Source organism: Crocuta crocuta, unplaced genomic scaffold (genome assembly GCF_008692635.1).
Source record: "Crocuta crocuta isolate KB4526 unplaced genomic scaffold, BGI_CrCroc_1.0 scaffold143, whole genome shotgun sequence".
NCBI classification, from domain to species: domain Eukaryota; kingdom Metazoa; phylum Chordata; class Mammalia; order Carnivora; family Hyaenidae; genus Crocuta; species Crocuta crocuta.
The window spans coordinates 878388-905113 of NW_027529175.1; the positions used below are offsets into that span (position 1 = coordinate 878388).

Genomic DNA, 26726 nt, shown 5'->3' on the forward strand with positions numbered 1-26726 from the left:
ACAGTGGAGATGGGAGAATGAGGTCCAGGAAGGGGGTGAAGAGTGCCCTTTGGGATGCATGGAATCTGAAGCGATTATGAGACATCCTCATGTCAAATGGAGAAGTTGGAGACACAACTTGGCATTTTCCTGGTAGAACAAATAAAGTAAAACAAGTGATAAAGGTTTAATATAGGTTGTAGTGTTTCTTCAGAAGGTATTTCAGTTCTTCTTTTTTTTTTAAGATTTTACGTGTTTGTTTGTTTTTAAGCAGGCTCCATGCCCAGCATTGAGCCCAGTATGGTGCTTGAACTCACAACCCTGAGATCAAGACCTTAGCTGAGATCAAGGGTTCGACGCTTAACTGACTGAGCCACCCAGGCACCCCTGACTTTTATTTTAAGTAATCTTTATACCCAGTATGGGGCTCAAACCCAACCCTGAGATCAAGAGTCGCATGCTCCACTGACTGAGCCACCCAGGCGCCCCTCAGTTCACCTTCTTAATAACCACTTGCCTTTATTAAGCATGTGGTCAGTGCCCTGCCCTATACTAAGTGATTTATACATATTCCACCTAAACTTCCAAAGAACCCTATGAGGAAAGTGCTATTGTTGTTCTCAATGTTGAATGAGGAAGCTGAGGCTTGGGAGGTTAGGCCCCTGGCCCAACAGTCTGTGGTGACAGACAGAAGAGCCTGGGTTTGTCCTTGGCTGCCTGAATTCAGAACTACGCCCTGCCGCCCTGCCGCTCCCCAGGCCATCTTGCTGTGAGCAAGCGGCTCATTGTGATTCTTCTCTCTTTTCAGGGTTTTGGTTTTTTGCACTGAATGTAGTCTGGACTCATCTTCACGGGCTTGCATTGCCCCAGGATACTGTCAAAGGTAAGTTTTTAAAATTTAAATCCATGTATTGGCAGTGAGATGGGAGAGTCTTCATCTTAAAAAGAAGAAAAGTATATTTTGACGTCACTGCTCCTTCCCTGAGTTGTTCCACGAGGGTCTTTAAAGTGGCCATCCTGTCATCACGTCACTCTTTGCTTTTCTACTTCAGGAGGTCCCTTTAAAAAGCACATCAGCCTAGGGGCGCCTGGATGGCTTAGTCAGTTAAGCGTCCGACTTTCACTTAGGTCATGATCTCGCAGTTCGTGGGTTCGAGCCCCGCGTCGGGCTCTGTGCTGACTGCCAGCTCAGAGCCTGGAGCCTGCTTCAGTCTGTGACTCCCTCTCTCTCTGACCCTCCCCTGCTCACGCTGTCTCTCTCTCTCTCTCCTAGAAATAAATAAAACATTAAAAATTAAAAAAAAAAAAAAAGCACATCAGCCTAAATGATTGACACTGACATTCAGTACCTCATCCTTTTTATAAAGTGAGAATTTGTTTTTAGGATTTACAATTCCACAGTTTCCTGTGAGCGTATTCCTAGCTTGTCTGCCTGTTGTCTGTCCTTACTCGGGTCTGTCGTCCACATTACTGCCGAACTAGCTTTCTGAATGATATATTTACTCATGTCACTCCTTTGCTTAAACAGCTCTCATGGCTCCCACTTGCTACAGATATCATCCTATAAACCATTTCAAAACCTAATCCCAATCAATTTCTGGCTGCTTTTTTAGTGAGCCCGTATCTGTTGTAAGCCTTATCTATTTCCCAAATATATAGTTCTTTTTCATGGCTTTGTGCCTTGGTCGATGCTTTTCCCTTTGGTTAGAGTTTGGAAGAGGAGGGAAGAATACAGCTGTTCGCTCTTCCTTCTTGTGCCTTTCCTGTTGTCCCCTTCTCCCAGACCCTCTGGGCAGAATTTCTTTTTCGTCTGTATTCTAGGAGGGCCTGTTATTATGACAGTTATAAAGCATTCAGGGTTTTACAGTAGAGTTATGTATTTGTCTCTGCCTCTTTTACTAGTCTGTAAACCCTTTGAGACTTCTTGGAAAGGAGATAACTGGTTTTTTAGTGCCTATTGGCTACTCCTAGATGCCTCGCTGAGTTTCTATGCATATAGTATTTAATTTAATCTTTACAACACCTCCTCCTGGCCGATATTATGGATGAAAATAATGAAGATCAGGAAGTTAAATGCCCAAGATTACACAGCTAATAAATGACAAAGAATACTGATTTGCTCCTTCAGAGCCAAAGCTCGTTTTACTACAGCACTGCAGCTGAGCACTGTGTGGCATGTGGTAGGGACCCGGTGAATATTTATTGAATTGATATCTCCTATTGCAATTTAAATAAAAAGGACTTTAGTCGATTAATTCGATCACACCTACATAGACATTTATTGAATATCTATTAAATTCCAGGTATATAGTTCTAAGCAAACTGTGAATACAGTCATAAATGAGATAGCAGTTTCTGTTGTTACAGGGTTGATGGTCTAATAAGGGAGCCATCTATGTAAGCAGGTAAAGCCAGGAGCGTGTTACAGATCACGTACTGGATTTCAGACAAGATCTGCTGGTGACACTGAGGAAGGAATCACCAGTTCTGCCTAGAGGTGGATCAGGAAACATTTTGTAGAAGCTGAGTCTTGAATCATAAGAGTAGGTGTTCTCTGGCGGTACCTGGGAGAGAAAGGCAGAGGGAGTGGTACAAGCCAAAACATGGAAACCGGAAACAATCTGGTGTACTTGTGAAGCTGTATGTAGTTCATTATGGCTGGAACAAAGGGAAGCAGGGGTCTGGCCGATGACACTGGAAGACACAGGTGAGGGCTGGATCCTGGAAGGCCTTGAAAACATTACCGTATTTGCCAACTTTTAGACAAGACCTAGCACAGATGCTGTGTGATGTATGCTTTACCTGGTATTTGGTCATTAACACTTGTCAAGTCCTGTCCCATGTGCACTGAGGCACTGTCAGCTCATGACTCTCAGTCACTTACTGTGGATGGCAAGCTGGTGACAGCTCTGAGGTGAAATCCTGTGCTGAAGCAGAAATCAAATGCTTATGTTGTCACGTCATCTTTGACAGCTTCACGACCACTGGTTCACCCCCTCCACATCCTTTCACATAAGTGGACTTTGCCTTGAACTTTTCATCACTCTTTTAACACCGATACACCGACCCCTTTGTCACTTCCCAAATGGAACCCCTAGCTCAACCATATACTTCTGCATTGCCTTCTTTATTTTCCCTCCATACTGTCAAAAGGAGAGTTAAGACTCATGTAGACTGTTAGGCCTGACTCTAAGCCTTGGCTTCAAACAAGAATGTCACCAAGGCTTTTTCCAGAAACACCTTAAAAAGTGTTAAGAAGAGTTACAAAACCACGCACACACTAAAAGAGAGCAAATTAAAGAAAGAACAAATAGGGGCGCCTGGGTGGCTCAGTTGGTTTAAGCATCTGACTTTGGCTCAGGTCATGATCTCACGGTTCGTGGATTCGAGCCCCGCGTCGGGCTCTGTGCTGACAGCTAGCTCAGAGCCTGGAGCCTGCTTCAGATTCTGTATCTCTCTCTCTCTCTCTGACCTTCCCCTGCTCATGCTGTCTCTCTCTCTTAGAAACAAATTTTTAAAAATTAAAAAAAATAAAGAACAAATAGAAAAATAGGTGTTGATATGACATATATTAAGTAGGCAAATACATGGTGTTAATCAGGAAAGATTTTTCTAAATAAAAATTGACTGGATACTAGGAGGGTAGAGATGCCGATTGGTGGTGAGGGGGAGGACTTTCGAATGCGGTATGGACTACATAGGTAGAAATTAAGTTAGCAGGTTGTGTGCAGAGAATAGGAAGAAGAGTTTCCTGAGTGAAGTGAGGTATAGTGGGTTACACGGGAAGTAGCTAGAAATAGAGTTGAAAAGCTTATGAAGTTAAAGGCTACTATTCATGTTATGATAATGGGACAGTTGGGAAAATCAGACTGATGCAGAGGAGACGTTCTGAAGAGAAGCTCCAGATATAAGTCGGAATTGAAGGGGACCTGATAAAAAATTCCTCCACTGCCAAAGTTCTGAACCACAGACATAGAGGGTGAGGGAGTAAGGCAGGTAGATGGAGATCAGATTTTCACTTCTATTACTAATAAAGTTGACATAGAACTGCCTCGTGTCTAATAGCAAGTCAGCTTCCTAATACTCAGCTCTGGAACTTAACAAGTTTCTTTACCCAGCAGCACTAGTCAGGGATAGACCCGCCTCCTAGAAGAAGGGGGGAGCAGAGCAAAACTAGGGCCCTCACGGGAAAGGGGCTGCGGGAGGGGCTGGACTATGCAAGCCCAGTGTCCCTTTCAGACTCATTGACCGGACAAGTCACTTCACCCCGACAGCATGTGTCAAGGATATAAGGCCAACAGTAGTAAAGGGATATTGCCCCACGTGGTAGGAAACATCGAGAGCCAGCACAGTTTCCTCCCCTAACCCACGCTGGATCTTGTCTCCTCGTGCATTGGTCTTAAGCAGTAATCCAGGTCACGTGGGGTGTGTCCCTCCCCTCTAGGGCAGAGGGGGTCTCAGGACAGTTCTACCACTTTCAAGAGGACAGCTCCCCACTACCACCCACTCTTCTTTTGGGTATTCTCTTGGGCAAAATTGATGGGCCAAATAGATTTTGCCCCCAGGGATCCTAAAATAGATCAGAGTAGTATATAAATTAATATGAACTCCAAGGCTAAACAAAATTGTTTCAGCACTGTCTCCACAGCCACCCAGTTAAGAAAGTAAGCCTACCTCCTGCCCAGGAGCAGTAATTTTTATTTTTATTTTTTTTAAATGTTTGTTTATTTTTGAGAGAGAGAGACAGAACATAAGTGGGGGAGGGGCAGAGAGAGAGGGAGACACAGAATCCAAAGCAGGCCTCAGGCTCTGAGCTGTCAGCACAGAGCTTGACACGGAGCTCAAATCCATAAGCTGTGAGATCATGACCTGAGCCGAAGTCAGATACTCAACCGATTGAGCTACCCAGGTGCCCCTAGGAGCAGTAAAACTATGTTTCCAGAATGCAGTACTCTTTTTTACTAAAGGCTGTAGCAAAGCCACAGTGGCATCTGAGGGAGGGATCTGAGAATCAATTTGAAATCTGGAAAAGATGGGAAAGTGATTTTATTTGCAAAAGTAGTGACTATCCCAGGCAATACTGGATGTTAAAAAAAACCTCTAAGGTTCTTTGATCTCCACCTGCCTTACTGAGGGAAGGAAGATGGGTGAGGTCCTCTTGGTTTGAGCTTCTCCAAGGAATCCAGTTAGCCCATGCCAGTGTATAGCATCCATGACTTGGACACTTCCACCCAATTTGGAAAACTCTGCCAGTAAGAGGTTAAATTTGGAACTGGGTCTTTACTATATCTGGAAAATAACCAACCAATGCACACTGTCTTCTGCTTTAATACTTGAAGTATCTCCTCCTTGGGGCGCCTGGGTGGCTCATTCAGTTAAGCATCCAACTTCGGCTCAGGGTCATGATCCTATGGTTCGTGGGTTCGAGCCCCTGTCAGGCTCTGTGCTGACTGCTCAGAGCCTGGAGCCTGCTTTGGATTCTGTGTCTCCCTCTCTCTGCCCCTCCCCTCCTCATGCTCTGTTTATCTCTGTCTCAATAATAAACAAACATTTAAAAAATTAAAAAAAGAAAAAGAAGTGTCTTGTTCTTTTTCCAGTATTGAAGGGATTTATAGTAGTGGCAGCCCCAGATCTCAAGTTCCCTCCCTCCCTCTAGAAATTCCCTGCCTCCCTACCTTCTAGGAGTATAGTGAGAAACCTCTTAATTTCCATTTCCCCTTTGAATCGCCTGTGTAAGCTGAGCACCAACAGTTTAAACATAGAACTTCACTGGTTTCGTAACACATGTGCTGTTTGAAATTCAACTGCCTTGCAGCTTACGTGCAGCAAATAATTGTTCCACTCATTAATATCTAAAAGGCCTGTATGAAGAAAGTCTCTTTTCCCTAAAGTCTAATCTTTGCCTCAGCCATGCCTGCTTAGGAAAAGCTGTGCCTGCATAATTCAAGGTCAGGCAGCAGCCTTCTGTACTTTGAAGCCACCCAAGCCTGCTAATGCCCTGTTCCCTTTGCTGAGGCCAGCACAGCTGGCATTTGCTTGCTAGGCCGGAGTGGCCGATGTATGCTGAGGCCACTTGCACAGCTGACATTTAGATGAGCTTTTCAGTACCGCCGCCCGCCACCACCGCCCCAACTGACTGTGGCCCTTTTCTTTGCGGTCACCAGCAAAGCCCCCAAGCCTTTGCTAAGGCTTATGTGCCTGGTGTACGCTGTTATGTCTCTATAGAAACAGCCTCTTACCTGAAGACAAAGTTACCATAACTACAGTCATCACTAATGGCAAAATGCAGTGTGGGCAGTGGTTTATAAGCTTCTAATTCAGCCTCAGTAGTGTAAACTTGGTATTGGACAGTAAAAACCCATGTGGCCTGATGTAACCTCTACAAGGTTAGAGCCTCTTGCTCCCTCACTAAAGATCAAGGCCCAAAGTCCTGCCCCAACAGAAGCCTCACAAATTCCATATGCATTTGATTTTACTCCCCAAATTTTTCTTCGTGTGTATTTATCAAAACTCTAGTCCCTTGCACCAGATGATAGTAAGGTCTGTGAGAGACCCAGTAAATAGCACTCTTTTTCCCTTGGCTGAGTTCTTTACCAATTGAGAAATCAGATAAGAGTGGGGCATTTAGGAGACCAAAATGTCCTCTCTGTTACTAATAAAGCTGTAGTGGAGAATGTGGCTTTACAGGCAAGTGAACTTGCTAGCACTGACCGGCTTACCTAGTCCCAGGTAATTGTGAGGGGCCTTCATTTCGAGGAAGTAGAACAGAGGAAAGTGCATGCTCCCTGGGGACAAGTGGCTTCCAAAAGGAAGAGAAAAGGGCTGAGCTCACAGGCTTTGTTTCTCCTTCTGATCAGAAAGGATCCTCTGGGGCGGGACTTGTGGAGGGTGGAGAGGAGCCAGGAGGGAAAGCTCAGAAGAGGGAATGAGGGTTCCTCTTTTCTGGCACATTCAAATGGAAATGGCACAGAAATCATTGGAGTGTCTTTCTTGATTAGCTGTGCCCCTAATGCATCATCTGTGAAATACAGTCTGTTTCTGTAAAGCAGAACGACCACTTAAGGACATTTGTGAAGCAACTTGCATACAACATCTCTAGGTAGGTTACTGAGTGTTGTGTGATCAATTTAATTTTCATAGAAAGAGCAAGTTTGTTTCTGTACACCTGTCGTTAACAGATGAGGGGCAGAACCAGCCTGTGTCAGGTTCACTTGCTGGGCCCATATGGTTCACACAGGGAATGGGCAGTGTCAGTTCGTCTGGGGCAAGTGAGTGGGGGTTAGTGAACAGACCTTCCACTGTACCAAGTTTACATTTCATTTCGTGTCACATAAATACACATTGGTTCCCCCAAAACCCCATTGGGTGAGCACAGTAGATTTTTTTGATACTCCTCTCCCACCCAACAGATGAGGAAACAGATTCCCACCAGAACCACATTACCAGCCTCCCAGGCTGGTAATTTATAAAGAGATTCTCTATACACACAAAAGATAGTATGTGCCAAGCACCTTTCTAGCTTTTAGATTTTGTAGCTATGAACCTTTTAAAATATTAGAGAGGTTTTAAATTATTAGCTACCTGTATTATAATGGAGATTTGTGTCAGTTTGAGTAATTATTGTTCAGTAATTACACATTTAATGAATTAATTTGAATGTTACATATACTCTTAGTAGTTTCCTTTTGGTACACTGTAATTCATAAAATTTTAACCAATAACTCATTTTATTCTTAGAGGAAAAATTATTGCTTTTTGTTGTCTTGCCCTAGGATAGCCTGTTCTCATGTCAAAGTAAATTAACTGATATTTAGCTTATTAAGCACATTTTCTTAAAATAAAAAAAGTGGGATCAACCATTAGTATGTACCCTTATTTCAGTTATAAAATACCATGAGGGGCGCCTGGGTGGTTCAGTTGGGTAAGCGTCTGATTTCAGCTCAGGTCATGATCTCACGGTTCATGAGTTCGAGCCCCGTCTGGGTCTGTGCTGACAGCTTGGAGCCTGGAGCCTGCTTCAGATTCTGTGTGTGTATGTCTCTCTCTCCCCTTCCCCATTCATGTTGTCTCTCTCCCAAAAATAAATATTTAAAAATAAAAAATATATATACCATGAATATTGAGCATAAACTATAAACCCAGCAAACCCGGACAATTTCAGTGGCCTATAATACTGTGCAGACAGTACGATCTGCTATAACCTAACACTGGGCCCACTTCTTTCCTTAGGTTGGTGTCCTTTCTGACAACTCACTGTTTGTCCTGTATGAATGGCTGAAGATTTTCATTATCTGCCAGAAGTCAAGAAAAAGGAAAGAAATCTAGAACTGTGTAATACCCCAGTGTCTTAAACCTTTCCTAACTATCCTACCCTAAGGTGGAGAAAAGTCCCTCTTACCTCTCTGCTTTCTTTCTTACCAAAGATGCATGGGTATACATACGCACACGTGTTACTTAAGGTCATCGCTTCACTGTATCTATCGTCTTGGTGATACAATTCCAATATAATCTTTGAAAAACCGATTTTTGCACTGAATTCCTTATTTTTTTTTCTTTTCTTACCTCTTCCAGGCGGTATTTGTGTGTTTCTGCAGAGTTTTGCACAGAGTCTGTTCCCATGCAAACCAATGAGGGAGAAGTGTCGGAAGAAAGCAGTTCCAAGGTCAGTGGATTACTAAAGATGCAAACAGTTAGAGTAGGAATTAAAAACAGAGGCTGTGGATGAGTGGAGTGGGTGTTTTGTTTTAGGTGAATTTAGAAATTAGCTTGGTTCAAATTCAAACCTAACCTAAGGTTGAGAAGATTTTTTTTTCTTTTTGATCTCCATTTTTGTTATGCCCCATGACCAATTTAAAACAAATTTTACTGAACTCGCAGAGAACTTTACGATTCATTTGTACAGTGGTAGCACTTTATCTTTTAACATTTTATTGTGCAAGCTCTATATTCTTACTTTAAAAATTAAAATGAGTCAGAAGTAATTGAGGTAAAAAAAATAAAAGCCTCTCCCTTATTCCTGCTGCACAGAGACATTATTGGTAATTTTTAGACAGTTTTTATTATAAATGTTTAAACAGTAACTTGTAAGGTTTGGTTCAGACCAGGGCTTGAATGTCACCACACGTTTATGTATATCTCTGTATCTGGCTCATGTCCTGGCTCTCCTTGACTCATTCTCTACCTGGTCATGTGGGACCCTCAGTATTACCTTCATGTCTCTCTCCTTTCAAAATTATCCCTAGACCTTCCTGGGCACACCCAGGGTATCTTACCCTGCGTCCTGGACAGCATCCAGCACCTATTGCTTCATCTGCTTTCCAGCAGAAAGAGGGGAGTCTTTCTGCTGCTGCCAGGGCTGCTGGTCCCCTCTGTGGGAGGCCTTTTTCCCTCTGGTCACTAGAATGCAATTTTGTGTGACCTAATCACTTTCTCGCAGAGACTTCTGCTGTTTCAGTAAAAGCCGCTATTGTAAATACTGAAAGAAGACAAGTTGACAGAGTTATTATTAATGTAAAACTTCAGAAGCCCTTGAATCCTTTGGAGGCACACTGGCTGTTTCTTACATTTTTCCCAAGGACCCCTTCAGGGCTTATTTAATTTCCCTGCTGTGTACGTAAGAGAGACAATTGAATAGCACTAACACAGTTACCCATGAATCTGCCTTATTGTTCCACACTTTAGAAGTTAAATATGAAAATTATGTTCTGTAAAAAGTCTTTGATGACATATCAGGAAATCCAAAGGCGAGGAAATGTACTTCATTGGCCTGATTCCCTTAGAAAGAGACTCATCCAATCTAATTTATTTAGTATTTATGTGCCCATGTTTTCACACGGATCTGAAAGCAGATACTATTTTGTCTGTTACATGTGGCTTTGACTCACTGAATGCAGTGATCAGTTTCCTTAGTACCTGGTCTGTATTGTACACTGGAGCTGTGCGTTACTAGGGCGGTTCCAATTCTAGTGTGGATTTACAGATGCATTCTGGACTATAGCTACTTATTTATGTCATCTCTTTTATTCTTTTAAATTGACGTATTATAAAAAATGATATACCTTTATAGTCATTCAGTTAATTATTTAATTCACAAACACAAAAAATTTTTTAATGTTTTTTTTATTTATTTCTGAGAGAGAGAGACAGTATGAACAGGTCAGAGAGAGAGGGAGACACAGAATCTGAAACAGGCTCCAGGCTCTGAGCTGGCTATCAGCACAGAGCCCGATGTGGGGCTCGAGCCCACGAACCATGAGATTGTGACCTGAGCCGAAGTTGGATGCTTAACCAACTGAGCCACCCAGGCACTCCTTAATTCACAAACACTTACGGGGCACCTAGTATGTGATGGTGTCCCAGGTGGCATGCAGAGTTACATAAGGCAGGGTCTCTGCATGTTGGGAACTTTTAGTCTTACTGAGGGAGGTAACATAGCATAAGGGTGACAATAGTATTAACTGTGTGTTACTGGGAGCTGGGTCAGAGCAATGAATTCCTTCTGGAAAGAAGCACTTGGGTTTTTGTTGGAAAAATTAGAGGTTCTTTGTTTTTGTTGGCTGGTGAGTGGTAGGTAGAAATAGGAAGGGCATTTAAGCAGAATGAACCATATGTAGCACATATAACTGTTCATGAAGTCCAGTAGGAGACGGTGAAAAGGTTTGAGTGTGTTTTTTAGATATCTTACTGTGTATTAAACCACACCAAAAATTAGTGCCTTAAAACCACTATCTCAGTTTCCTGGGCAGAATTCCAATGAATTTATGTAGATTACTTCACCCTCAAGGATGTGGAGCATAACTTCCCCTTCCTTAAGTGTGGCTTCACACAGTGGGGAGGCTGACCAGCAGCATCTTGGCTGGGTGGTCAAGGTCTGCATCGACAGGGTAAGTCATGGTTATAGACAGGATGGACCCATGATGTAATGTGCTGAATTGGCACCTTACCTCAGTGGTCTTCCTCCCCTAACCCATTACGCCACCCTAATCCTAAGAGAAACATCAGGCAGATCCTGATAGAAGGATGTCCTACAAAACCCCTGACCAAGACTACCCTCAGGACTATCAAGGGAAAACAAGATATGTCTGAGAAACCATCATAGCCAAAAGGAGCCTAAGGAGACATGACGACAAAATGTAATGCAATATCCTGGATGAGAATCTAGAAAAGAATAAGAATATTAGGTAAGAACTGAGAAAATCGGAATAAAGTGTGGATTTTAGCTAATACTAATGTATCAATATTGGCTCATTAATTGTGACAAAGGTACTGAGTTAAGGTTAATAATAGGAGATACGTATATGGGAGATCACCACAGCATTTTACTGTCTCTCGTGATCTATGAGTCACTGAGCTCTGTAGGGCAGTTCTGCTCCAAAGTGGTGTTGGCAGGGGCTGCGATCATCTGGAGGCCCAACTGGCCAGAAATGTCCAAAATGACTCACTCATGTGGCAGGCAGCTGGCCGTTCAGCTTGAGGCTGTTGACCTGAGCATCAAGGATCCTCTCCACGTGATCTCCGTACATGGCTTGGGCTTCTCACAGCATGGTGACTGGGATCCAGGAGGGAGTACTGCATGCAGAGGTCACAGCTCTGTTTTCTCTACCTTGTGCTGAATTAAAGCAAGTCACAGGGCCTCCCCAGATGCAAGGGGAGGAGACCTCTAGGGGCATTCTACCTCTGGGTGGGAGGACTGGGAGACAATTTGAGGTCATCTTTAATCCACCCCGTAGTGATTAGAGTGTTGGGTGCTGGAGGAAGAGGAGGGAATGACAGAGGCCATTAGCCAAGATTGTCTTAGGCTAAGGAAGTTCAAAAATAGGTGACAGATTTCTAAAGCATGGAGGTGAGATGTGCACTTTACGATTTGCTCTCATAACAACTAGTGTTGATGTAGAGGAAAGACTGGAATATCTGTATCTTGACACTCAAATTCTCTAAAGGAGGAGAGTCTGATTGGCCCAGCCCAGCCTGTGGCCTGATTTTCATTAGGTCTTGAGTTCTCTGAGTAGGATGGCAGGGACCACAGATGAGGAAGTAGACCCCATGAAAGGACACAGGAACCAGGAGGCAACAAGCAACCCTCCTTGGACAGTCTCCAGTCAATGCTGATGTGATCTTCCACTACATTTCTTACCAAGGATGGACTAGAATTTTAAATTTCAACTCCACAGCTATTTTTCACTTTACGTTTAGTATAATTTAGGTTGGTATTCTAAATGAGTTGGTGTTGCCTTACTAGTTGTAGAGATTCTATAACTATAGGCTTGGAATGCTTATTTTTTTAAGTGAAGTCTGGCAAGCATAGTAAGAATTCTCATAAAACGGAGCAGTGGAGGGTTTGTGATCTTATTCTCTGCACTTCTTTGTATAGTTAAGTATTTTATAATAAAAACAATAAAAATAAATACACTCTAGAGTTTAAGAATTATAGCTATGGATTTAAGCACCCATATGTCTTTATTAATTACCATAAATAAAAAACACTTACTGAATCAGGAAGCCAACACTTTAGTTATAATATTCTCCTTATTGTTTCCAGAGATAACAAATGAATAAATGTAGTCTTTATCTACAAAGAATAAAGTGATCTATTGACTGGCTTTACAACAAAGAGTTAAATGAGGTGATTTAGATTGTCTCCTGCTTAAGTTTAGGATCTCTCTATCTGAGTCTGAATCTGATTTAGCAAATTATAACAAGATTTTATAACTTTTGGTATTTGAAGAGCAGAATGGGAAAGAAACCATGCAGCATAAGTATTTTTCCCATTTGTTTTCCTAGCTGCAAACAACATAAATTGGATTGGATTCCAGGTCTGACTCCAAAGTCCATGCTGACTTCAGTCCTCCATCCTGAAGAAGTTATATGCGGAGTAATCAATTCTGTTTACGTATATCAGAGAAACTTCTTACATAGGTCACCTGGGTGTGCTAGAAGGCATCCAAAGGGAGTAGGTGCTTTGTGCACTTGAATAATGCTGCTGTGAACATTCGTATACGGTTTGGTGTGGACGCCAGCTTTTATTTCTCTTGGGTGAATAACCAGGAGTGGAATTGCTAGGTCATATGGTAACTTTGAGTTTTATTTTTTGAAGAACTGCCAAACTGCTTTCCAAATGGCTGCACAATTTCCTATTCCCCCCAGAAATGTATAAGGGTTCTAATTTGTCCATACTTTTTATTCTAGTGGCTATGAAATACTATATCATTGTGGTTTTGATTTGTACCTGACATGCTTTTTTAAATGGAAGTGAAATGAATAATAATAAATAAGATGAAGGTGACCAGGCCCCACACTGGACTTACTGAAACAGGATCTCAAGAGTTGGAACCCTGGGAGCTATATTTTTCACAAGCGCCTCCAGTGATCCCTAAAGCTAGTAGTACACAGATCACAGCTGAACTAAGGGGCCCTCAGAGGAGGCAGAACCAGTGAATTCGTAAAGTTACCTCTGACAGGTAAGACCTATACAAACTTCACAGTGGGGTTTGATCTGGGGAAGGAAGAAACAGATTGAATTTGGAAAGGCTGGCTACATGGGGGGGGTCTCAACTCTTTCACTGGGCCTGTATTTTTATTTCTTTAAAAGAGAGAGAGGTGGGGGCTCCTGGGTGGTTCAGTGGGTTGAGCGTCGGACTTTGGCTCAGATCATGATCTCACAGTTCATGAGTTTGAGGCCCGGGTCGGGCTCTGTGCTGACAGCTCGGAGCCTGGAGCCTGCTTTGGATTCTGTGTCCCCTTCTCTCTCTCTGCTCCTACCTCATTCGTGCTCTCTCTCAAAAATAAATTAACATTAAAAAATAATAAGCATTATTAAAAAAAGAGAAATCTGAAGCAAGTGCTATAAAGCAAATATGTTAAATCTGAATGGTGGTTGCATGGGTGTGTTTGTTATTTTATTTTCTGGACTTTTTTCTTTATCTTAAAAAATTTCTGTAAGAGATGAAAGTAGAAAATTCTTCTTTCTTTCTAGCCCCAACCATCACATTTGTATTCCATTTAGCAAAAAGGAGAGAACTTATCACTTCCCTTGGAAGTTGCACATTCAACTGTACTTTTATATTTCTTTGACCAGAATTTAATGACATGGCCACAATAAGCTTCAAATGATGTTAGGATATGTGTTAGCTAAAATTTATAGGTCTTGTTGCTAAAGAGGAAGTGCTTCAATGTCTCAAAGTCAGTGACATTACCCAGGACACTGCTCTTATACTGGTCTTGCTCATCCTGTAGTTGTACAATTGATTTTTTTAAGTTTACTTATTTATTTTGAGAAAGAGCACGAGTGGGAGTGGGGCAGAGTCTCCCAAGCAGTCTCCGCATCACCGGCACAGAGCCCAGTGCTGAGCTTGAACCCAGAACACTTGAGATCATGACCTGACCTGAAATCATGAGTTGGATGCTTAACCAACTCAGCCATCCAGGTGCCCCTGATTTTTTTTTTTTTTTTTAAGTAGGCTCCACACCCAGCGAGGAGCCCAGTGCCGGGCTTGAACTTGCGACCCCGAGATCAAGACCTGAGCTGAGATCAAGAGTTGGACCCTTAACAGACTGAACCACCCAGGTGCCCCTACAATTGATTCTTTTAAACCTAAAGTAGAAGACTTCAGAATTTTAAAAAGGGTTTTCAAAAGACTAATGTAATTCAGTGCGGGAGGAAAGGAAAATCTTTCTCAACAAATGGTGCTGGAGTAACCAGATAACCATATGGAAATACATGATTCCTGTGTTACATATACCACACATAAAACCTAATTTGAAATGGATCGTAGACCTAATTTGAGATGGATCATAGGCTAAAACTGTAAAGCTTTTGAAGACAATGTAAAGGACTGCTCTGTGATCTTAGGTAGATTGTTAAAAGCACTAACCACAAACAAGAACATTTGTTTAGGAGTGCCTGGGGGGCTCAGTCAGTTAAGCAACCAACTTTGGCTCAGGTCGTGATCTCCTGGTCTGTGAGTACGAGCCCCGTGTCAGGCTCTGTGCTGACAACTCAGAGCCTGGAGCCTCCTTTGGATTCTGTGTCTCCCCCTCTCTCTTCCCCTCCACTGCTTACGCTCTGTCTCTCTCTTTCAAAAATAAACATATTTTTTTTTTTAAATTCTTTAAGAGCAATTGTTCAGTTCAATTTCATTGAAAAAATTAAACATCTGCCAATATGCTGACAACGTTAAGAATGTGGAAAAGTTATGGACTGGGAGAAAACACTTGTAATACATTTATCTAATAAAGGTCTCATATCTAAAATATATTTAGAGTTCCTAAAAATCAATAGAAAGGTAAAAAATATGGACAAAAGGCATAAATAGGTATTTCACAAAATAAGGTATGAAAATGGCCATAAAACTAGGATATTCAACATTATTCATGAGGGAAATGCAAATTAAAACTGATGTGATATAATTACACACTCATCAAAATTTGAAAGATTGATCATACTGGGGTGCCTGGGTGGCTTAGTCGGTTAAGCATCCGACTTTTGCTTAGGTCATGATCTCGCGGTTCGTGGGTTCGAGCCCCGCGTCGGGCTCTGTGCTGACTGCTAGCTCAGAGCCTGGAGCCTGTTTCAGAGTCTGTGACTCCCTCTCTCTCTGACCCTCCCCTGCTCATGCTGTCTCTCTCTCTCTCTCTCTCTCTCCTAGAAATAAATAAAACATTAAAAAAAAAATAAAAATAAAATAAAAAGAAAGATTGACCGTACCAAGTGTTGGCAAGAATGTGGAACAACTGGAACTCTCATACATTGTTAGAAGGAGTATAAAATGGTATAACTACTTTAGAACTGTTTCTCAAATCTCTGATCAAGTTAAACATATGCCTACACTATAACCCAGATGTTCCACTTCTAGGTATGTACCTAGTACACATCACTGCATATGTTCACAAAGAGACATATGAGAATATTCGTGGTAACTTTATCTGTAACAGCCCCAAACCAGATATAGCTTAACTGTTCATCAACAGGTGAATAAATAAACAAATTATAGTATGTTCACTACTAAGCTTAAAAATTAAACTTTTGAGGGGCCCCTGGGTGGCTCAGTTGGTTAAGCCTCTGACTTTGGCTCAGGTCATGATCTCATGGTCCATGAGTTCGAGCTCTGCATCGGGCTCTGTGCTGACAGCTCGTATCCGGGAATCTGCTTCAGGTTCTGTGTCTCCCTCTCTCTGCCCCTCCCCCGCTCACATTCGCTTGCACTCCCTCTCTCTCTCAAAAATAAACATTAAAAAAATGAGACTTTTGATTCACATAAAAACATGCATGAATCTCTCAGACATTATATTGAGTGAAAAAAGATGGAAACAAAAGTGTAGATTCTGCCAGATTCTAATTATATGAAGTTTATGAACATATAAAACTCATCCTCGGTGATAGAATCATTACCTGGGGGGTGTGGCAATATGCAAGAGAAGAGGCTTGTGGGAGTATTCTGGGGAGATGGAAATCTGCTCTCCTCATCCGTGGGGTAGTTACATGGGTGCAATCATATCTAAAACCCACTGAGCACTGCACTTAAAGTTTATGTACTTTTCTATGAATTGTACCTCAGTTTAAAAGAGACCAGTTTTAGGAGCTTCTGCCCTTGTTCTTTGCTAAGACCATCTTGAATATTGTTTCTGTCATCCACTGTATTAGCTGTCCTTATCTTTATAGTTAGGAAATATATATGCTTTCCTTTTTTATTATGAGATTTTATTTACTTTTTTAATGTTTATTTTAGAGAGAGAGAGAGACAGAACATGAGTTGGGAGGGGCAGAGAGAGACAGGGAGACACAGAATCTGAAAAAAGCTCCAGGCTCCATGCTGTCAGCATAGAACCCAATATGGAGCTTGAACTCAGGAATGACAAGATCATAACCTAGACCAAAGTTGGACACTTAACCAATTGAGCCACCAGGCACCCCTAAGGATTTTATTTTTAAGTAATCTCTACACCACCGTGGGGCCCGAACTTACAACACCAGGATCAAGAGTCTTATGCTCCACCTGCTGAGCCAGCCAGGTGCCCCTGCATGCTTTCTTTTAAAACTACCTACAGTATCTGGAATGGAGGAAATGATTAGAAAGGTATAACATTTATAAAATGGATAGGATTTAGCAATTAATTTGATGTGGAGGAAAAAGGAAAAGGAGAAATCACTGATGACATCAAGATTTTAAGCTGAGTGATTGGAAGAAAGGGGGTGCTGTTAAAAATAGGAAACAGTTAAAAATAGGAAACATGAGGGGCACCTTGGTGGCTCAGTTCGTTGATCTACTGACTTCTGCTCAGGTCATGATCTCGGCGGTCCATGAGTTCGAGCCCCATGTCGGGCTCTGTGCTGATGACTCAGAGCCTGGAGCCTGCTTTGGATTCTGTGTCTCCCTCTCTTTGCTCTTCTCTGCTTGTACTCTTATCTCTCTCTCAAAAATAAACATTTTTAAAAAAGGTAATAAAAAAAAATAGGAAACACGAGAGAAGAAACGGGTGGGGGGTGAATAAGATGAATTCTATGTTAAACAGAATTTGAGATACTGTCTTCGTGGCAGTATCTGACAGCCAGGTGAAAACAAGAGGCTGGAGATAGGATAACTCAGGGGTGAAAATAACGAGTGGAAATCATTCAATTTGGGCAAGTTGAAACTGTGAGGTTAGATGAAACTTCTGTGGCAAAATGTGAAGAAATGGGTTCAAGGACAGAACCTGGGGAAATAGATGTTTGGAGAGCAGTTGAAGAAAGAGAAGCAGAGATTAGCAAATTAGAGAGTCAGGAAATATTTATCAAGCAACTTTTTGTGCCAGGTTTATAATGAATAGGACACTCAGAGTCTCTGCCTCAGGAAGTTTGCATTCTTGGTTGGAGGAGATAGACAGTAAACACATAAGTGAGCTGGGTGGTCAGAGGAGATCTGTTCAAAGAGATGCACTTGAGCCGATGCCTCAAGGATATGAAAGAAGTTTCCATGTGACACTATGAGAGAGAATATTCCTAAGGCAAAGGCATAAATTCAAAGGCTCCAAGATTGAGTGAGAGAGAAGAAAAGAAATGGAGAGTGTAGTGTAGTATAAGGCAGAGGAGATTTCAAAAAGGTGGCCGTTTGAATGATGGCTACTATGTCAACTGTTCCTTAGAAGACAAGGAGAAATAGAGATGCTAAGTGGCAAGGATATTCCACTTTAGTAATAGAAAATTGCTAAGAAATGAAAGAAGGATGGCATTACAATGAGGAATGTATAGAATTGTGGAAACACTGTATTGTGTAGCTGAAACTGATATAACACTGTATGTTAACTGTACTGCAATTAAAATTAAAAGCTTAATTTAAAAAAAAAGAAAAAGAAGAAAGCATCGAAAACAGGGACTCTGTCAGATATCTGCATACCTAGGTTCAGAGCTGCCTCATTTGCAGTGGCCAAGAAGTAAAACCAACCCAGTGTCCATTGATGGATGAATGGATAAACAAAAAGTGGTATATTCCAGCGGAATAAGCTTCAGCCTTAAAAAGGAAGAAAATTCTGACAGCTGGCTGCAACATGAATGAACCCTTGAAGACATTATGCTGAGTGAAATAAACCAGTCACCAAAGGACAAATACTGTATGATTCTTATTTGTATAAGAGGCGTAGAGTGAGTGGCACCTCGTAGAAACAGAGAGCAGTGTGGTGGTTGCCAGGGGCTGAAGGGCGAGGGAAATGGAAAGCAGAGTTTTGGTTTGGGAAGATGAAAAAACTTCTGGAGATGTATGGTGGTGATGGTTCCACAGCAGTGTGAACATGCTTAATGCCACTGAACTGCACACTTAAACATGGTTAAAATATCACAATTGAAAAAATACTATACTATTTTTAAGTAATCTGTTTGCCCAACATGGGACTTGGACTTGTAACCCTGTGACCAAGAGTCGCATGCTCCACCGACTGAGCCAGCCAGGTTCCCCTAAAGCGCCACAAATTTTCAAAAATCTGTTGGGACTTCTGGTACTGGGCAAGATGGAGTATCAGGGATGGAATTTACCCTCCCACTGGAAATAACCACTTAAAAATGGACAAAATATAGATAGGTGGATAGATAGATATAGGAATATATATATGTGTGTGTGTGTATATTTATATGTATAAATATATATATATATATAAAAGCAAGACACAAAAGGAACAGACTGTTTCAAAGTAATCTGTGTCCTAGAACAAATGTCAAAAACACTTCTACAAATACAAAGTATTCAGTACTCAGCAGTGTAAAATTTATAATATCTGGTATCCAAGCAAAGACTATCAGACATGTGAAAACCAAGGGGAAAAAAATCAATAGAAATCAACCTACAACTGACACAGATTAAAATTAGCAGGCAGGAATAATAAAATACTATAATTGTATTCAGATATTCAAGAAGTCAAGTAGAAATGTGGAAGATAGATTTTTTAGAGACTCAAATCACATTTCTAGAGTTGGGGTGTGTGGGTGGCTCAGTTGGTTGAGCGTCTGACTCTTGATTTTGGATTGTCACGATCCCAGGGTAAGGGGATCAAGCCCTGCATTGGGCACTGCGCAGAGCGTAGAGCCTGCTTAAGATTCTGTCTCTCTCCCTCTGCCCTTCTCCCCCATTGCATGCTCTCTCTCTCTCTCTGTCTCTCTAAAATAAATAAAATTTAAAAATTTTTCTAGAGTTGAAGACTATAATGCCTGAGATGAAAAATGCACTGTGTGAGAGAAGTGACAGGTTAGACATTGCAGAATAAAAGATTAAAGAATTTAAAGTCATGGTAATATAGAAAATATCCAATATGAAACACAGGAAAAAGAACAAAATATGGAAAGATGATCAGTGTCCTATACACAGCTTCAGACAGTCTAATATTATAGTCTCTGAAGAAGATGGAAAGAAGCAGAAAAGAAAAATCTAAGAAATAATGACCCCAAATTTGATAAAAAGTATAAAACCTCAGATCCAAGAAGTTACATGTTCCTTAAAAAAATAAAGAAGTAAAAAAATAAATAAATAAAAATAAAGAAGTTATGTTCTTGAAAGATGAAGAATACCACACTAAAGCACATCATAATCAAATTACTCAAAGCGAGTGATAGAGAAAATTTTAAAACCAGAAGACAAAGGACACTTAACAGAGGAACAAAGATAAGAAGTTGTCATTGAAAACAATGCAAACAAGAAGACAGTGGTCTTTAAAGTTCTGAAAGAAAAAGTATTAACCTTGAATTCTATAATCAGTGAAATTTCTTTCAAGATGAAGGCTAAAGTCTATTTCAGACACACAAAAGCTGAAATAATTCATCAGCAGCATACCCATACTATAGAAATGTGAAAGGGAGATGGAAAGGGATTGCAGATGGAAATATGAATCTACACAAAGAAATGAAGAGCTCAGGAAATCAAAACTACATGGGTAGATACAAAACTTTTTCTATTATTTAAACCTTTTTAAAAGGGAACTGATTGTTTGAACAAAAGTTATACAGGTGCCTTGTGGGTTAATATCTGTACAGTAATAGTAGCATAAAGGCCAAGAGGGGAAGGTGGAAGAACACTATGGTAAGGTTCTTATGTTATATGTTAATTAGTATAATCTCACTTGAAGAAAGGGGGATACTTCCCAATTCCTTCTGTGAGATCAGGATTACTCTGATATCAAAACCAAAGACATTGCAAGAAAACTACAGAACAGTGTCTCTCATGAAGTAGGTGCAACAATTGTAAACAGAATTTGAACACATGATAATACATGACCAGGTAGGACTTCCCCAGGAATGCAGGGTTGGTTGAGCATTCAAGAATCAATATGTAACACATCACATTAACCAATTAAAAAAGAAAACTGTATGACCACTCAACAGATGCTGAAAAAGCACTTGACAAATGCCATCCATTTGTCAATGTCAATTTGACAGTGACATCCATTGCCGATAAAAACTGTCAGAAAACTAGTAATATAAAGGAACTATTTGACCTGATAAAGGGCTTTTATGAAAATCCTATGACATTAAACTTAATGGTGAAAGACTGAATGATTTACTTCCTAGATGAAGAACAACAACGAGAAAAGATGTCTGCTGTCACCACAAAAAAACAGAACATTTCACTACCACTGAAATGTTTTCTCTCACAAAACATTGCTGAGAGAAAATAAAGTCACCCTAAATCAATGGAGAGACACGCCTGTATAGGTCATAATATTCAATACTGTTGGGGCGCCTGCGTGGCTCAGCCAGTTAAGCATCTGACTCTTAATTTTGGCTTAGGTCATGATCTCACAGTTTGTGGGATCAAGCCCCATGTCAGGCTCCACACTAAGAGCGCAGAACCTGCTTGGGATTTTCTTTCTCCCTCTCCATCCTCCTCCCCTACTCAGCCTCTCAGTTTCTTGGTCTCTCTCTCTCTCTCTCTCTCTCAAAATTAATATCACATTTTAAAAAATTAAATATTGTGTAGATGTTGCTTTTTCCTAAATTGACCTATAGAGTCAATTCAATCCCTGTCAAAATCCTAGCAGATGCTTTTTGTGAAAAAGCTGATTTCTAAAATTCATATGGAAATGCATACGACATAGAACAGCTGTAGTAGTTTGCTAGGGTTGCTCTATCAAAGGACTACAAACTGAGTGGTTTAAACAACAGAAATGTGTTGTCTCATAGTTCTAGAGGCCCAAAGTACAAGGTCAAGGTGTTGGCAGGGTCATGTTCCATGTGAAGGGAGTATGAGAAGGATTTTTCCAGGCCTTTCTCTTAGCTTCTGGCTTCTAACTTCATGGCTTGTTGCAGCATAACCCAGTCTTCACAATGGCATTCTTCCTGTATGTGTGTCTGTCTTTGTGTCCAGATTTTCCCTTTATATAAGAGGATACCATCATATTAGATTAGATTCCACCCCAGTAAATTTACAGTTACCTCTTTAAAGATCCCATCTTCAAATAAGATAATGTTCTGAAGTATTGGAGGTTAGTACTCCAATGTATCTTTTTCTTTTTTTGGTGGGGGAAGCATTATTCAACCCAAAATAATAAAACAGCTTTTGAGTAGAACAAAGTTAGAGTGCTGATACTACCTGATTTCAGAACTTACTGAAGCTACGGTAATAAAGACCCTGTGGTATTGGAAAAAAGACAAAGAGACCAGTGGGACATAAGAGAGATACCAACATAGACCCACACATATTTGGACAAATTATCTTTGACAGAGGCAATTTTGTGGAGGCAGTTCAATGGAGAAAGGATATTTTTTTCAACAAATGGTGTGAGGACAGTTGGATATCCGTATGCCAAAAAACAAACAAACATAGATCTAGACCTCATAGCATATATAAAAATTAACTGAAAATGGATCTTAGATCTAAAGAAAAATCTGGAAGAAGATCTAATGCTTCTAGATGTAAGAGAAAATCTGTGGTTAGGCAAACTTATGCTCTTTGAAAGATGCTATTAATGAGAATGAAAAGACAAGCCACAGATTGGGAGGAAACACATGCACAGCATCTACCTGAATAAGGAGTAGTATCTAGAATCTAGTAAATCTGTTAAAAAGTTTCAAAGCTCAGTAACAGGAGTACTGATAACCCTACTTTTAAAGATGAGCAAAGAATTGGAAGACATTTAAACAAATAAGATACACAATTGTCTAATAAGTGCATGAAAAGATGCTCATCATTATTCATTAAGGAACTACAATCAAAACCACAATGACATACTACTTCACACCTGTTGGGATAGCTGTTATCAAATGGACAGACGATAACAAGTGTGAGTGAGGATGTGGAGAAATTAGAACCATTGGATACTGCTGGTGGGAATGTAGAATGGTGCATCCATTGAGAAACAGTTTGGTAGTCTTTCAAAAAGTTAAACAGTTCTCATATGACCCAGCAATCCCATTCCTGGGTATTTACCCAAGAAAAATGACCAGCTTGTGTCCACACAGAAACTTGTACATAAGTGTTTATAACAGCGTTATTTATAATAGCAAAAATGTGGAAACAACCAAAATGCCCACCAACTAGTGATATAAATAAGTAATATGTGGTATGTCCATACAATGGAATAGTATTAAGCCATAAAGTGGAAGGAAGTACTGATATATGCTACAATATGGATGAAACTTGGAAACATGAGAAGTGGAAGCAGACAGACACAAAACACCAGATATTGTGACTTCATTTATGTATGAAATGTTCAGAATAGGCCAATCTGTAGAGATTAGTGGCTATGTGGTGCTGCAAAGGAGGATGAAGGGAAGGCAGAATGGGGAGTGACTGTCAATGAGTACAAATTTCCTTTTTGGGATGATAGAAATGTTTTAAAATTGGATTGTGGTGATAATTGCACAACCCTGTAAATATATTAAAAGCTACTGAATTATATACTTTAAACAGGTGAACTTTATGGTATGTAAATTATATTTCAGTAAAGATGCTTTGAGGTACCTGGCTGGCTCAGTTGATAGAGCATGCAACTCTTGATATTGGAGTCATGAATTCAAGCCCCATGTTGGGCGTAGAGCTTACTTTAAAAAAGAGAGAGAAATAAAGCTGCTTAAAAGAACGGTCAAAATTTGAACAGCATTTTACCAGAGAATGGATAGCAATGAAACTCATGAAAAGATGTTCAATGTCAGTGCACTTAAAACCACAATTAAAAGGGTGCCTGGGTGGCTCAGTCAGTTAAGCTTCCAACTCTTGGTTTCTGCTCAGGTCATGATCTCACAGTTTGTGGGTTCAAGCCTCATGTTGGGCTCTGAGCTGATGGTGTGGAGGCTGTTTGGGATTCTTTCTCTCTTTCTGCCCCTCTCCTGCTCTCTCTTTCTCAAAAATGAATAAATAAAACATTTAAAAAATACAATTAGAGTGGCTAAAGTTAAAAAGACTTACTGGGGCACCTAGGTGGCTCAGTTGGTTAAGCATCCAACTTCAGCTGAGGTCATGATCTCAAAATTAGTGAGTTCAAGCCCCACATCAGCTTGCTGCTGTCAGTGTGGAGGCTACTTAGGATCCTCTGTCTTCCTCTCTCTCTGATCCTCCCCCACTTGTGATCTCCCTCAAAAATAAATAAAACATTAAAAGAAAAAAAGTCTTAACCAGGTGTTGGTAAAATATGGATGAACTGGAACTCTAATACACTGCTGGTGGGGNCTTTTGAGAGACAGAGACAGATCGAAAGCAGGGGAAGGACGGAGAAGGAGACACAGAATCTGAAGCAGGCTCCAGGCTCTGAGCTGTCAGCACAGAGCCCCACGCGGGGTTTGAACTCAAGAACCGTGAGATCATGACCTGAGCTGAAGTTGGCTGCCTAACCGACTAAGCCACCCAGTTTCTTAAAAAGTTAAACATATCACTACCCTATGATCTAGCTATTCTACTATTAGAGGCTGAATTGTGTTCCCTGTCCACTCCTCCAACCCTCACCCTGTGCCAGTTTACATGTTAGAAGTCTTAACTCCCATTACCTCAAAATGTGACCTTGTTTGGAGTTAGGGACTTTGCAGAGGTAATCAAATTAAAATAGGTCATTAGGGTAGGCCATAATCCAGTGTGACTAGTATCTTTATAAAAAGGGGAAATTTAGAGAGGCACAAACACGGAGAATGCCGTGTGAACGTGAAGACAGCCATCTGCAAGCCAAGGGAAGAGGTCTGGGACAGATCCTTCCCTCACGACCTCCCAAGGGAACCGACGCTACCAACATCTTCATTTCCCACTTCTAGCTTCCAGATCTGTGTGAGACAGTACATTGCTGTTCCTGGAAGCACATAGTCTCTGGTACCTTGTCATGGCATCCCTAGCAAACTGATATACACAGCTGAGTATTTACCCATTGAAAAAGAAAGTATACAAAAACTTCCAAATGAATGTTCATAGCAGCCTTTTGCAATAGCCCAAATCTGGAAACAACCCAGCCACCCGTCAACAGATGACTGGCAAGCAAATTGTGGTAGATTCTCTGCATTGGAGTAGTACCCCCTATAAGAGGGAAGTGAACTACTGATACATGAAACTGTGTGGATGAATTTCAGAATAATTATTCTGATCAAAAGAAGCCAGACCCTCCCCCCACACACAAAAAAAGTGTGTCCTGGTTATCACATGTATATATACTCTAGAAAATGCAAACTAATCTATAATGACAGAAAGCACGTTAGTGGTTGTCAAGGGAGAGGGAGCAGGAGTTTAAAAAATTTGCTCATTAAAAAAATTTGTTTATTTTGAGAGAGAGAGAGAGCATGCATACTTGTGCACAGGCAGTATAGGGGTAGAGAGAAGAAGAGACAGAATCCCAAGCAGGCTCCATGCCATCAGCACAGAGCTCAGTGCGGGGCTCTAACCCATGAACTGTGAGATCATGATCTGACCCCAGACTGAGCCACCCAGGTGGCCCTTTCAGGCTTATCTTTTAAGTATCGGTAGATCACAGCAGACTGTCTCTCCTTGGCTGTCCTGCCCACCGCTTCCTTGCAATGTAGTCAATAACCTTCCATCTCCTTTAAAAAATAATAAAGAAGGGGCACCTGAGAGGCTCAATTGGTTAGGTGTCCAACTTCAGCTCAGGTCATGATCTCACGGTTCATGGGTTCAAGACCTGGATTGGGCTCTGTGCTGACAGCTCAGAGCCTGGAGCCTGCTTCAGATTCTGTGTCTCCCTCTCTCTTGTCCTTCTCCCATTCATGCTCTCTCTCTCAAAAATAAACATTAAAAAAATAAATAATAAATAAATAAATATCAGTAGATAACTGAAGATAACCAGACATCTGCTAAAAACCTGTGACTGGAATATAGCGACCAAAGTGAACTTATAAAAGAAATGTAGAGGAAATCAGTAATATATTACTGATTAATATAATCAAAAGAAAATTAAAACAAAACAAAACTATATTTTCAAAGATGAGAGATGGTATTATAATCATGGAACAAGAACAGGACTGTAAAAAAAAGACTATTCAGAGAACAAGGAAAAGCTTTCAAAAATTAAGTCACAATAACAAATTCTTTTAAAAATGAGAAGAGAAGTATTCGAAGGTAAAGTTGAGAGAATCTCCAGGCAGTAAAAGAAAAAGTCAAAGAGACACAGTGAAGAGAAAAGAAGAAAATTCATGGATCAATCTTGTAAATTCAACACTGAATAAGGAATTCCTGGAGGGGATAAAATTATCAAATAAGTAAATAGAGAAAATGCCCCAAACCTGAAGAAGCTGAATTTCTAGATTGCAAGTACCTACCCAGAAGCTGAATAAATTAAAAAACAAAACAAAAAACACCATACTTAGTACTTTGCACTTGTGGAACACTGAGGAGAAATGAAAGACCCTAAAAGTTTCTGTAGAAGAAACAGGTCATGGCCTAAACATTAAGATTTAGAATATTGTCACATTTCTATATTGCATCTCCGGGAACTAGAAGGCAATGCAGTGTGCCTTCAAAATTTTGGAGGGAAAAAGGTTTACTGATTAGAACTTCTTTTATTTTTTTAATATTTATTCTTCAGGGAGGGGGAGAGAGAGAGACAGAGACAGAGCACGAGTGGGGGAGGGCCAGAGAGAGGGAGACACAGAATCCGAAGCAGGCTCCAGGCTCTGAGCTGTCAGCACTGAGCCTCATGCGGGGCTTGAACCCACGAGCTGTGAGATCATGACCTGAGCCGAAGTTGGATGCTGAACCGACTTGAGCCACCCCGGCGCCCCTACTAACTTGGAACTTCTACTTTGATTATGTATGTGGGTTTAAAAAAATATATATATATCAAATGTCAGTTATTTATATGGATAA

General features: G+C 40.8%; 1 protein-coding gene across 5 annotated transcripts in view; it reads left to right on the top strand.

The window, feature by feature from the left end:
• The window catches only part of TNRC6B (trinucleotide repeat containing adaptor 6B), a 243249-nt gene that overhangs the window by 58030 nt on the left and 158493 nt on the right, over window positions 1-26726 (top strand). For all 5 annotated transcript variants that reach the window (XM_077757919.1, XM_077757920.1, XM_077757925.1 and 2 more), the window contains exons 2-3: window positions 788-862; window positions 8551-8641. In XM_077757919.1, the coding sequence (XP_077614045.1) occupies window positions 8597-8641 (45 nt within the window). In that variant the 5' untranslated portion in view covers window positions 788-862; window positions 8551-8596. The remainder of the gene's footprint in view (window positions 1-787; window positions 863-8550; window positions 8642-26726) is intronic.